This window comes from Notothenia rossii (genome assembly GCF_949606895.1).
Source record: "Notothenia rossii genome assembly, chromosome: 7".
Classification (NCBI taxonomy): domain Eukaryota; kingdom Metazoa; phylum Chordata; class Actinopteri; order Perciformes; family Nototheniidae; genus Notothenia; species Notothenia rossii.
Window position 1 is genome coordinate 38017377 of NC_136905.1, and position 12832 is coordinate 38030208.

Below are 12832 nucleotides of genomic sequence, written 5' to 3' on the forward strand. Positions count from 1 at the left end.
TGTGTTCATATCACTTAAAGTATGTGAAAAATGCGAATTAATCTTTCCGAAAGGCTTTATTTGGTCCGTGACTGTCAGCTAACCCCGCATTAGCTACACTCTGTCTCTTAGGCTTTGCGTGTCTAATTGCAACACATGACACACATGGACTCAGATGATTGTGACAGGTGGAGAGAGAAAGAGCTAAATGTATTGATGAATTACATCGGGGCAAAAATCCAACATAACCCCAAGCTTTACGCAACAACAGGCCTAAAGGTGGGGGGGGACTCAGTGTAAACCCTGCAGGGTGAGTGATGACAAAGAACTTAGGTTTTCAAATTATTCCATTTTTTTTTGTTAGTTATCAAAAGTATAATGTGTAAAAAAACTAAACAATGAAGGCATATAATCATATATAATTGTTATGTTAATTGATGACTTCAAAATATCGTTGACGACATATTTCCTCGTCGACGCATCGCCACACACACGTGGGTCACCCAAAACAACAACAAGCAGTTCGCAATCGCACTTTAAACACTATGGAGACTGAAACGGCTAACACCTCCTCCTCACAGGATTGCGCACGAAGCCCTGCAAAAAGCCCCCAAACAAAAACATCTCGCCCTAGGTCTTTCAAATTGAATTTATTGAAATCTCCAATATCAACGTAAGAGCTTGTTCGGGGGGTGCTAACACTTAACCATAAACTTTATCGTTTACTTTCTCCGTCTTTATATGTAGATATTACTTTTCTCCGTTAATCTCCGTGACGTTGTTTCCATAGCAACAACAACTTCCTGTCAACAGCGCTACCTCTCCTTCAATATAAAAGCATATTCATAAATAGGAACAGCCCTAGTGTGTTGTGCAGCTTGAGTTCTGTGCACTTCAGTAGTGCTAACTATCTTACAGCTCTCCGTGCGGTTTGTTCGTGCTTGGTTGGTTAGTAGTTAATGTTAGCTACCTAGCTAGCGTCGCCAGCTGTGTGTTAGTTAACGTTTGTCAGCATTTAATTTTGGATGGAATGGTAGCTAGTTTACGTCTGCAGAACACCGCTATCTAGCCGCTACTAACCCGGAACGAACAAACTGCACAGAGAGCTAACTCATGTTGTGGTCGTTTACGAGTCAAACATAACATTAGACTAATGTTAGTCAGCTTATAGTATCAATGTATGTCAACTAACGGAGCCAAGCAATGTCCAGGCCAGGGCTGCACGTAAGCTGGTGCGCAGTTGTCATGAATGAAGTAATGTTTTTTGGTATTTATTTGAGATACATTGTGTTTTTTATAAATCGAACAACAGAAAAATAACCGTTAGATCAGTCGACTAATCGATGAAATAATCACCCGATTAATCGTTTTCAAAATAATCGTTTCCCCCCAGCACTTTGTTACTGTAAGTTGTTGCGTGTTAAATAACACTGAATAACAGTCAGTTTTCAAAATGCTTTTTTATTATTACAATGTGGCTGATAGTGAGTCTCCTGCTAAAGTGTGTTATGCTACTTTCAAATATGTATTTTCAATGATTGTGCCATGTGCCACTGTAATGTTTTTTATTTCAAATATCTTGATTCTGAGGCTTTTCTAGGGAAATATTGATATCGGCATTTGGATTATTAAATCACAAGGCAAGTGATTATTTCGATTTTTTACTACATTTAGGATTTTCTTTAACGTCATACTTCCTGTTTCCTGTGCTCAGGCTATGCTGGATGTAGCTGCTAACGAAGGCTGGCTGGTGGCCGCTCTCAGTATCTGTAACCTGGTGCAGATGGTGGTGCAGGGCCGCTGGCTGCACGACTCCCCCCTGCTGACCCTGCCTCATGTGGAACAGCAGCACCTCTATCTGTTCAGGTACACAACATCAGGAACAGCTTGAATACTGCACAAGGATTTGTAGATAGCTGCTACATGGCTAATCTGCGTCAGTGTTCTCCAGCTGTGATTAGCATCAGTGAACAACACAACATGTTTCATTAGAGTCCGAAACGGCTTCTTCACATGTCATCTTAAGGACTATAGTTATATAGTTAAGGCCTCATAGCTTTAAGGTCTGGCTGCTGTAACAACGATAGTTACGGCTGTAACTACGGTTCTATGAGTCCCGGATGACCAGCAGAGGTGGTGCTTTAGCACTGGATATGTCCATCGTGCACATGCGCAGCTCGAGTACCAATAACAACAATGTCCCCTGTGACCCACGTGACACCGGCTACATCAGCCGGTGTCGTCAGAGGATCTGTTCCCAGAATCTTCTCGCGAGCACACAATAATTCTGAGTGACAGGAAACTCTGGCGGTCATCCGGGACTCATAGAACCGTAGTTACAGCCGTAACTATCGTTCTATTTCGTCCCTACTGACCGCGGTGCTTTAGCACTGGATGACCTATACCAACCATGTCATGAAGAATCCAAGCCCTTGCTCACCACTGGAAGCAACGGAGCTCAGCAAAAGGACCACGCCCAAAGAATGGGGAGTGGCGACATTAACCTGATGATAACTGGAGAATGTGCCAGAAGATGCCCACGACGCCGCGGCGTAGATGGTCTCCAGGAGCACCACCCTCAGGGCAGCCCAAGATGTTGAGATGATCCTTGTAGAGCGGCATCTCAGCCCGATGGCAGGGGGCGGCCACTGGCCCCGTAAGCCTGTGAGATGGTATCGACAACCCAGTGGGGCAGCCACTGGTTATAGGGCATAACCTCCTTTAGTGGCGCCATGGCAGAATCAACAGTTGCCCCTACTGCCGTATACAGGCAGTAGCCTCGACATACGCCCTTTGGGCACCCACAGGGCACAGCAACTTTGACGTGCCGTTCTCCTGAATGTCAAAGCTTGCCAGCTGGGCAGGCTGATTTAAGTGGGTTTGTGGAAGGACCCTGGGCAGGAATGCCACATTTGCCCAAAGGGCAACACCTGAGAGTCCCACCTCGGGCATGTATCGTTTATGGAGAGGACATGTAACTCCCCAACTCGCTTCCCTGAGGCTATCGCCAGCAGAAATGCTGCCTTCGTGGGCAGCCACCTAAGGGCTCTAAGGGAGGAGATGATGGGGCATCCGGCAGCAGGGGCAGGTCCCAAGCCGGAGCCCTCGGGGTGCTAGGGGGATGCTGCCGTAAAGCCCCTCTCATAAAGAGGGACACCGACCTGTGGCACCTCGCCGTGGCGCCGTCGACCCGAACATGTCGGGCAGAAAAAGCAGCCACATAAATTCAGAGTGGAGTGAGAACATCCACTATTTAGAACAGTGGTTCCCAAACGGTGTGCCGTGGCACACTGGTGTGCCGTGAGGCAAGTCCGGGTGTGCCGTGGGATTTTGTGACAACCATACGTTATTATTGCAATATAAAACTACACAAAAATAATTATTTTTTTATTTACTATATCAGTACTTTGTATGCACTCATTTCATAATACAGAGGCAAACTCTATACCTAAAAACAATTATTTAAAAAAAAATCCTCACAGAACCCCATATTTCGCTGTTAACGCAGTTGCACAGGTGGGAATTATAAGACCGTGACACATCAAAGGCTGAAGGACAACATTAAAACAGAGAAACACGCAACAGGGAAAATGGAGTGCTTTCTTGTGCGGAGCAAACCACCAACCACCAGTGCAGAGACTGCCGACAACCCACCACCGAAAGAAAAGAGGAAAAAAACTGTAAGCAGACAGTATCATGACATTTACCTGTCTTATGGCTTCAGTTGGACCGGAGATGTCAACAATCCTCAGCCCGAGTGCGTCGTCTTTCGGGAGAAGTTAGCTAATGCGAACATGGTTCCAAGCAAGCTGAAGAGGCACTTGGAAACCAAACATCCCTTCCATGTTCAGAGAAACTTGGCCTACTTCAAAAGAGCGCGGGATCTGAACGGAGACATTACATTACATTACATTGCATTTAGCTGACGCTTTTATCCAAAGCGACTTACAATAAGTGCATTCGACCAGGAAGATACAACCTTTAAGAAAACAGAATCATATAAGTACATCAGGTTTCATAGAGCCAAACATTTCAAGTGCTACTCAACTGGCATTTAGAAAGCCAGCCCTTTATTAGTATATAAGTGCTTTGTTAGTAATTTTATCGCTCGAAGTGGAGTCTAAAGAGATGAGTTTTCAGTTTGCGTCGGAAGATGTGTAAGCTTTCTGCTGTCCTGATTTCAATGGGGAGCTCATTCCACCATTTTGGAGCCAGGATAGCAAACCCACGTGTTTTTGCTGACGGGAACTTGGGTCCCCCTCGCAGTGCGGGTGCAGCGAGCTGTTTGGCTGATGCAGAGCGGAGTGCACGTGCTGGGGTGTACGGTTTAACCATGTCCTGGATGTAGGAAGGGCCAGATCCATTCGCAGCATGGTACGCAAGTACCAGTGTCTTGAAGTGGATTCTAGCAGTTACTGGAAGCCAGTGAAGGGAGCGGAGGAGCGGTGTGGTGTGGGAGAATTTGGGAAGGTTGAAGACCAGACGAGCCGCTGCATTCTGGATGAGCTGCAGAGGTCGGATGGCACATGCAGGTAGACCAGCCAGGAGGGAGTTGCAGTAGTCTAGGCGTGAGATGACGAGAGCCTGGACCAGAATCTGCGCTGATGTCTGGGTCAGCTGGGGACGTATCCTCCTGATGTTGTAAAGCGTGTATCTGCAGCAGCGGGTTGTAGCAGCGATGTTTGCAGTGAAGGACAGTTTGTTATCTAGGACCACACCCAGATTCCTTGCAGTCTGAGTCGGGGAAACAACAGAGGTGCCGATGTTGATTGTTAGGTCAAGAGTGGGACAATCTTTACCCGGAAGGAAGAGCAGTTCAGTCTTGTCAAGGTTGAGCTTGAGGTGATGAGCAGACATCCACCGAGAGATGTCTGCTAGGCAAGCAGAGATGCGTGCGACGACCTGGGTCTCTGAGCGGGGAAAGGACAGAATTAGTTGGGTGTCGTCAGCGTAGCAGTGGTATGAAAAACCATGCGGGCTAATGACAGACCCGAGCGAGTTTGTGTACAGGGAGAAGAGGAGGGGACCAAGAACCGAGCCCTGAGGGACCCCTGTAGTTAATTGACAAGGGTCGGACTCGGACCCTCTCCAAGTAACCCTGTAGGTGCGGTCGTTGAGGTATGAGGTGAGGAGGGAAAGTGCAGTGCCTGAAACTCCAAGTTCTTGGACAGTGCGAAGGAGGATCCGATGGTTCACCGTGTCGAATGCAGCAGACAGGTCCAGAAGGATGATGACAGAGGAGAGGGAGGCTGCTTTAGCAGTGTGCAGTTTGTCAGAGACAGCAAGGAGAGCAGTTTCTGTTGAGTGACCTGCCTTGAAACCAGACTGGTGCGGATCCAGAAGGTTGTTCTGATGGAGATAAGAGGAGAGTTGTTTAAAGACAGCGCGTTCAAGTGTTTTAGACAGGAACGGGAGGAGAGAGACGGGTCTGTAGTTAATAACATCAGACGGGTTGAGAGTGGGTTTCTTTAGGAGAGGGTTTACTCTTGCCTCCTTGAGACTGTTTGGAAAGTGACCAGAAGTTAGAGAAGTGTTGATGAAATGGGTGAGAAATGGTAGAATATCAGGAGCGATAGTCTGAAGGAGGTTTGAGGGGATAGGGTCCAGAGAACAGGTGGTAGGACGGGCAGAGGTAACGAGGGTAAGAACCTCACTTGGAGAGAGAGGGGAGAAGGAGGTCAGTGTGTGGGTGAAGGGAGGGTCTGGTGACCCAGCGGTGAGTAAAGGTGAGTCAGAAAAAGAAGAGCGAATATCATCAACCTTTTTTTCAAAATGGTTAACAAAGTCGCTTGACAGAAGGGAGGAGGGGGGAGGTGCTTTGGGGGGGTCCAAGAGGGTGGAGAAGATAGAAAATAGTTTTTTGGGATTGGAATAGGAAGATTGGATCTTATCTTGAAAGAAAGTGCTTTTTGCCTGAGAGATGGAAGCAGAGAAAGAGGAGAGGAGAGCCTGATAGGTTAGGAGGTCGTCATGGTGTTTGGATTTCCACCATTTCCGCTCTGCTGCCCGAAGGATGGTTCTATTAGCACGCAGTGCATCATTTAGCCAGGGAGCAGGAGGGGACTGACGAGCCGGCCGCGATGTGAGAGGACAGAGAAAGTCCAGAGAGGATGAGAGAGTCGAGAGGAGAGTTTTTGCAGCAGCATTTGGAGGCAGGAGTTGGAACGAGTCAGAGGAAGGGAGGGCTGAGAGCACCGATGAGGTAAAGGTAGAGGGGGAGAGGGAACGGAGGTTACGGCGGACAGGAGCAGAGTTAGAAGAGATGAGGTTGTTATGTTTGGAAAGGGGTAGAGAGAATGAAATGAAGAAGTGATCGGAGGTGTGGAGCGGGTTTACAGAGAGGTTAGAAGTAGAGCAGTTCCTTGAGAATATGAGATCAAGGACATTGCCAGCTTTATGAGTTGGTGGGGATGGAGACAGTGAGAAAGCAAAGGTGGTTAACAGAGATGTTAGTTCAGATATCTTCACTGTCTGGAGGTTGAAATCGCCGAGAAGTACAGCGGGAGGGCCAGTTTCAGGGATGTGTGAGAGGAGATTATCTAACTCCTCCAAGAAGTCCCCCAAGGCGCCTGGTGGACGGTAGAGAACAACAATGGTTAATTGTATAGGATGGGTTACTGTGACGGCATGGAATTCAAAGGTGGAAGGAGTGAAATTAGGTAGCTTGAAGAGGGAAAAGCTCCATTTGGGAGAGAGCAGGAGACCAGTGCCACCTCCTCTGCCAGAGGGTCTGGGTGTATGGGAGAAGGAATATGCTGTGGAGAGAGCTGCTGGGGTGGATGTGTTGGATGGAGTGATCCAGGTCTCCGTGAGAGCAAGGAAATCCAGAGACTGCAGGGAAGCGTAGCCAGAGATGAAGTCAGCCTTAGGAACAGCTGACTGGCAGTTCCACAGGCCCCCTGAAACGAGATGTTGGATCTCAGTGGAGCATGTGGGATAGACGAGAGCAGGCCGGTGAGATCTAGGAGAAACACGGGGCCAGTGATAATTGCGAGAAGACACATGAACAGGAATGCAGAAAATACACATGATTAAAGCATGAGGGGCTAGAGAACCCAAGAGAATTGAATAAAACTAAATAACACCAGCGATACTTGGCGCAATCAGAGTAGGATTTGCCTCCTCTTTGCCTCCCACGTGACACTCATCCTCCCCGCTTGCAAAACAATTGCAGGTATCATGCTGGTTCCAGATGCCGCAAATGAGCTATCCAAAGTGCCGACGTCTGATAATACAATCAAAAGAAGAATCGACGACATGTCAGAAGACATTTGACAGAGAAACTGCAGGCGAGCGGCAGATTTTCCCGACAAATAGACAAATCTACTGACATGAGTGGGGCTGCCCAACTTCAGGCAAACGTCAGATAAGTTGATGCTGACTCTATCAAAGAGACGTTTTTCTTCTGCAAAGAAATGGAAAGCCATACTACGGGAGAATAAATATTCTTTTCTGGGCCTTCTCCATTCGCTCCGTCATCCCAATCCTCTTCATAAGGAGGCTCCTCTATGTCTCCATCACTGTTCACACCATCTATCTGGAGGTCGGATTCCATTTCTTCATCCTGTGTTTCAGTCTGAGGTTTATGACTTTGGTGAGGCTGTGATGTCTTGGAGCTGGTCTCTTCTTTGTGATCTATTTCCTGCTCCTCACTCTCTGTGTGCTTTTCACATTGCACTGTTGATGTTTTTTCTTGTAAATCCTGATGGTTGTGATGTTTGATGGACATCTTTTCTTGTTGTTCCAATGCAAGCTGAGAGGTAACAGGGCAGCCAGAGCGGAATCCATTGTCCTCTCCAGGTCCACCGGCCCCAGTATGAACACTTGTCTCTGACTGTCCAGGTGAAACATGTGCTTTAATTAAGGATGTGCCTGTATCCTCATCTTCAATGTGAAGGGCTGACAGTTGCTTCTGGGGACACACACTGCACTTCAAAAATCTCCAATAGTCTTTGATTATGTGACCAGCTGGGCAAACAAAACTAGATCCATCCACCTTTATGGAATTTGTTTCCTCATTTTCTATGTTCATATTGAAGCTTGAACATGTATCCTGTGAGTGATGGTTGTGTTGGAGAGAAAAACAGTTGTTGTTTGGGGTAGAAGGAAACTTTATCTTTTCAGATTTCTGTTTACCATTTTCCACAGATCCTTTCGATCCACGCCTCGAGTGGATTTTCAGTATGTCAATTTTGGCATTGAGTGCAGACAGTTTTAGTTCAAAAGCAAGTTTTGTCTTTTCTTTTCTTAGCTCCTCCTCTTGGGCTTCCAATGCATGCTTCCTCTTCAATGCAGCCATGTGTTCTTTAAGGACTGCTAAATGTGCTTCAGCTTTGATTATTGCAGATGAGCGGTATGATCATCTGAACGATTTCTGTAGTCTGGAATCATTGTTCTTTAAACATAACATGTGTGGTGCAATGTCCTTAGGATTTACCTCGTCAGAAGATCCACTTCTGTCCTTTGATGCGACTTCTTGTATCATCCTGAATTGTCCTTATTTAAAATATCCACGTGTTATTTTTATCCACAGGAGAAAAAGCTGCCTGCGCGTCAGAGTGCTTAATCATTGTGCGCACCCGTTCCCAATGTCCGACTATTCTTTAGACTTTTTCCACTGTTCATTAATATGCGGCGAAACAATGACTCCAGCACTCCAATAGTGAGGCCGTTTTCCTATACAGCCACTGGAGAAAATGTTCACATACCGCCCATATTCCTGTGCCGTTGTTGAAGTCCGTCCAGGGCCCGGTGTGTCTTTTAAAGTGAAATCCAATACTCCACTTCAAACGCGGGCAATCCAAAAATCCACAAAAAATAACTTCAAAAAACAAGTCCGCTTTGACGGCACGGTTTTTTATCAGGGTGTTTCGAGCCACAGGGTTTTCCAACCACAGGAAAGGAAAGCCATAGGAAAGGCTTAAAGAACAAACCATACGAAACCTGTTCATTGTCAATGATATTGGATCATAGTAAATGTACAACGGAGAATCTTGTCTGGACCTGGATCATTGCCCTGCGTAAGATCTGCTGACTAGTGCCTCAGCGGCTGTGTTATTTTAAGTTAATTATCTGTTTTATTTCTATATGATTTTGGCCGCTACAGTAACTAATAACTATTTAAAAGAGAACAGTCTGACCTGGAATATGTGCGTCAGTCTTTGCAAAGATGGTGCGGCAAGCATGACGGGGAGAGTGAAAGGATTTAATGCTAAGGTGAGAGCACAAAACCCACATATCGTGACAAACCACTGCATTTTGCATCGAGAGGCATTAGTTGCCAAAACAAAGGCCCCCGGAGTTGACTGAGGTGCTGAATCAGGCTATGCAGATTGTGAATTACATCAAATCAAGGCCCCTGAAATCTTGCCTCTTCTCCCAGCTGTGCGCCGAGATGGGAGCCGACCACCAAAGCCTGATCCTCCACACAGAGCTGCCTGCTGTCAAGGGGGAAAGTCCTATTCCGTCTTTATGAGCTTCGGGAAGAGCTTTTGGAGTTTTCAGGTGAACACGCTGTCCCACATAAAGACAAGCTCGCGGATGAGAGGTGGTGCGCCAGGCTGGCTTACCTCGCAGACAAATTTGGGCATCTCAACGAGTTAAACGCCAAGCTTCAGGGCAGAATGAAAACATTTTATCATCCACAGACAAGATTCGGGGGTTTATGGGCAAACTTATCCTGTGGCGCAAGGCTTTGGAACAGGGCTCCATTGACATGTTCCCGCTGGCATCAGCTGCGCCGCAGGCAGCTAGGGAGCGCGCTGTATATGCTGAACACCTTCAGACCTTAAAAGAGAGGTTTGAGTGCTATTTTCCACGTGTGGCTGACATCGAGGACTATGACTGGATCCGAGACCCATTCCACCAGGAATCCTCAACAGAAAAGCTCACTATGAAAGAGAGAGAGGAGTGCGCAGAGCTCCGTGTGGACCGCACACTGAAACTCAAATTTAGTGAACTGGATCAGTTTTGGTTGGCTTCTGCATCGGAGTACCCAAGCATCTCCCACCACGCGATTGAGCAACTTCTTATTTTTCCCACTACCTACTTGTGTGAGTTGGCGTTCTCTACTCTGTTTTACATGAAGAACAACAGGAGGTCACGGCTCTCTGTTGAACAGGACTTGCGAGTGGCCCTCTCCTCAGTGCCACCAAGGATTAAAAAAATCTGCGCGCCCCGACAGGCACATGTATCCCACTAATTTGTAAGTCTGCAAAATATTTACAATAGCACATGTTTCAATGCTGATTGCTGAAATGTTACATTTATAATTTGTAGTTCAGGACCATGCAGTGCAGCTTCCTTGCATTGACAGTTCTCTGTGCTGAATTTCCGAGTTTCCTTTGCCTCATTTTTAATGTTGTGACCTGTCTGGTTTAAATGAGTGTGTTGCTGCTTTGATGAAGCCTAATTTGATAAAGTTTCAAATTAATTTCTGAAATATTTCGTTAATAAATATTTCATGAGTAATATAGTTGTCTTTTCCACATTTTATTTGGCATTAGTAAATAATTATGCACATTTACAGATATTTTACATGATATGAGTGATAACACGTGTTATAAGGGCTATTTTGCACAATAGGTGTGCCTTGAGATTTTTACTTGTCCTTTGGTGTGCCTTGGGCACAAAAAGTTTGGGAAACACTGATCTAGAAGACTGTTGTCTGAGCAACAACGTACATGTTGTCCCAAGGAACACGCACATTCTTGCCCAAGATAGGTAGAAAGTGTGTGAGTGCAAGCTGCACAGCCCGAAGCTCTAGCATGTTGACATGGCACGCACCCTCCTGGGCAGACCGCTGACCCTGAACGGTCCTGCCCTGCTGCACTGCACCCCACCCTGAGAGACATGCACCTATGGTGATGGTCTCCTGGCGGGATGGGATGGCGCCCATGGGCACGCCCATCAGGAGATAGGCCCTGCCCCTCCAGCGTGACAGAGAGTGGAGGCAACGCTGCAACACCCTGACTTCCCTGTGCCACTTGGCATCCAAGTGAAGGCTGTTCAGCCACATCTGCATGGGACGCAACGACAGCGGGCCTAAGGGCCCAAAGGCCGAGGCAGCCGACAGTCAGCCCAAGGGCCAGAAGAACTGAATAGGCAGCCAGCATTAGATGGGAAAGGGAGTTCCCAATACGACCCATGTGTGCCGCTGCGCCGTAGGCCCTACAGAGCAGCCCGTCTGCACTGAGGCCGAGGGCACCTGACCCCAGGCCTTAGAGCCTCGTGGAGCTCCCTCAGGTACTCCTCTGAAGGAGGAACGGTGAGGGGGACAGGGGCAGGGCTACGCCTGAAGAAGGTGCTAGCCTGAGCCAAGTTGGCCTGCGGAACCGGAATCTGCGCAAGGGCCGTACGAATAGTGGCCGCCATGGAGTCGTCCTCCACGCCCTGCAGAGAACCCTGAGCAGAGGAGAGGGAAGCTTCCTCGAGTGGGATCTCGTCCTCCATCTCTTCATTGAAGAGTTTTAGCCAAAGCCGTTAGCGACAAGGCATCCTCATACAGAGATGTGTCAACCAAAGGAGGGGCAGGCGGCACGCTAGCAGCCCCTATACCGGGCCCAGGCTGAGGGGCCAAGAGACGACTTCATCATGCCCACATCGGCAGCTAGCTGATCCACTTTAGACGACAGCCTGTTTCTAGTCCTCCTATTGGGGGGAGCACCCATAGCCATCGCTCCCTCAAGTCGCCGGGAAAAGCAGAACTGATCTGGAGGAGGATGTGACAAGGAGAGGTGTCTGTTGGCTGCTGCCAGACGTTCCACCTCATTGACTCTAGCCACTCTGGGTGCCCGAGGCATGCAGCTACAGCTCATGCAGGCGTTTACCGTGAGAACCTCCCTCAGATGCTCAAATGTCGTCCCCACTGACCGCCAGAGGCGGCCGAGGCAAGAGGGGCAGCGGTCGTGGCCGTCCTCGGGCTCAAGAGAAGCCATACAGGCGCTACATGAATGAGCCATTCTGTAGGAAGCCAGATGCAGCGTAGCCAGCGTTCACAAGCTACCTGCTTAATGGAAAGAGTAGAGCGTTGCTGCTACTCGCCGAACAGAAAGAGGGATGTAATTACACCCACGTTACCGGCAGAGGGAGCAGGAGCGAGAGCACTGCCTTCACCTGGCTGGATTAATAAACACTGCAGTTTAGCGTCTACCAGGAGCAGGGCCGAGAACACTGCCGTCACTGGTTGAGTTAGAGACGAATGCCAGATGCAGCGTAACCGGGAGCGGGTGCGGGAACACAGCCTTCACCAGCTACCTGCTTAACGGAAAAACAAGGCAGTTCCGCCTCTACCAGGAGCGGGGGCGAGAACACTGCCATCACTGGTAGAGTTAGAGACGAATGCCAGATGCAGCGTAATCGGGAGCGGGTGCGGGAACACAGCCTTCACCAGGTACCTGCTTAACGAAAAAACAAGGCAGTTCTGCGTCTACCAGGAGCGGGGGCGAGAACACTGCCTTCACTGGTTGAGTTAGAGACGAATGCCAGATGCAGCGTAACCGGGAGCGGGTGCGGGAACACAGCCTTCACCAGCTACCTGCTGAAAGGGAAGAGTAGAGCGGTGCTGCTACTCGCCGAACAGAAAAAGGGATGTAGCTACACCCGCATTACCGGCAGAGGGAGCGGGAGCGAGAGCACTGCCTTCACCTAGCTGGGTAAAATAAAGAAGCTTAACAGTACACGCAAGACGTTAGCTGAGCGGCTGCTGCTAACGATCAAGCGAAATCAAGTCAAATAACACACATGTTTAAGACCAGATAACTAGCTTCTAAAGAAGAGAACAGCACAGACCTGTTGTTACAGCAGTAACCATGGCCAGTGCTCACACGGCATAGAACCGTAGTTACAGTAGTAA

At 48.2% G+C, this 12832-nt stretch overlaps 1 protein-coding gene across 1 annotated transcript in view; it reads left to right on the top strand.

Moving 5' to 3' along the window:
• The window catches only part of ascc3 (activating signal cointegrator 1 complex subunit 3), a 229629-nt gene that overhangs the window by 191300 nt on the left and 25497 nt on the right, over window positions 1–12832 (top strand). The window contains exon 36 of the mRNA XM_079692773.1: window positions 1694–1845. Within this exon, the coding sequence (XP_079548899.1) occupies window positions 1694–1845 (152 nt within the window). The remainder of the gene's footprint in view (window positions 1–1693; window positions 1846–12832) is intronic.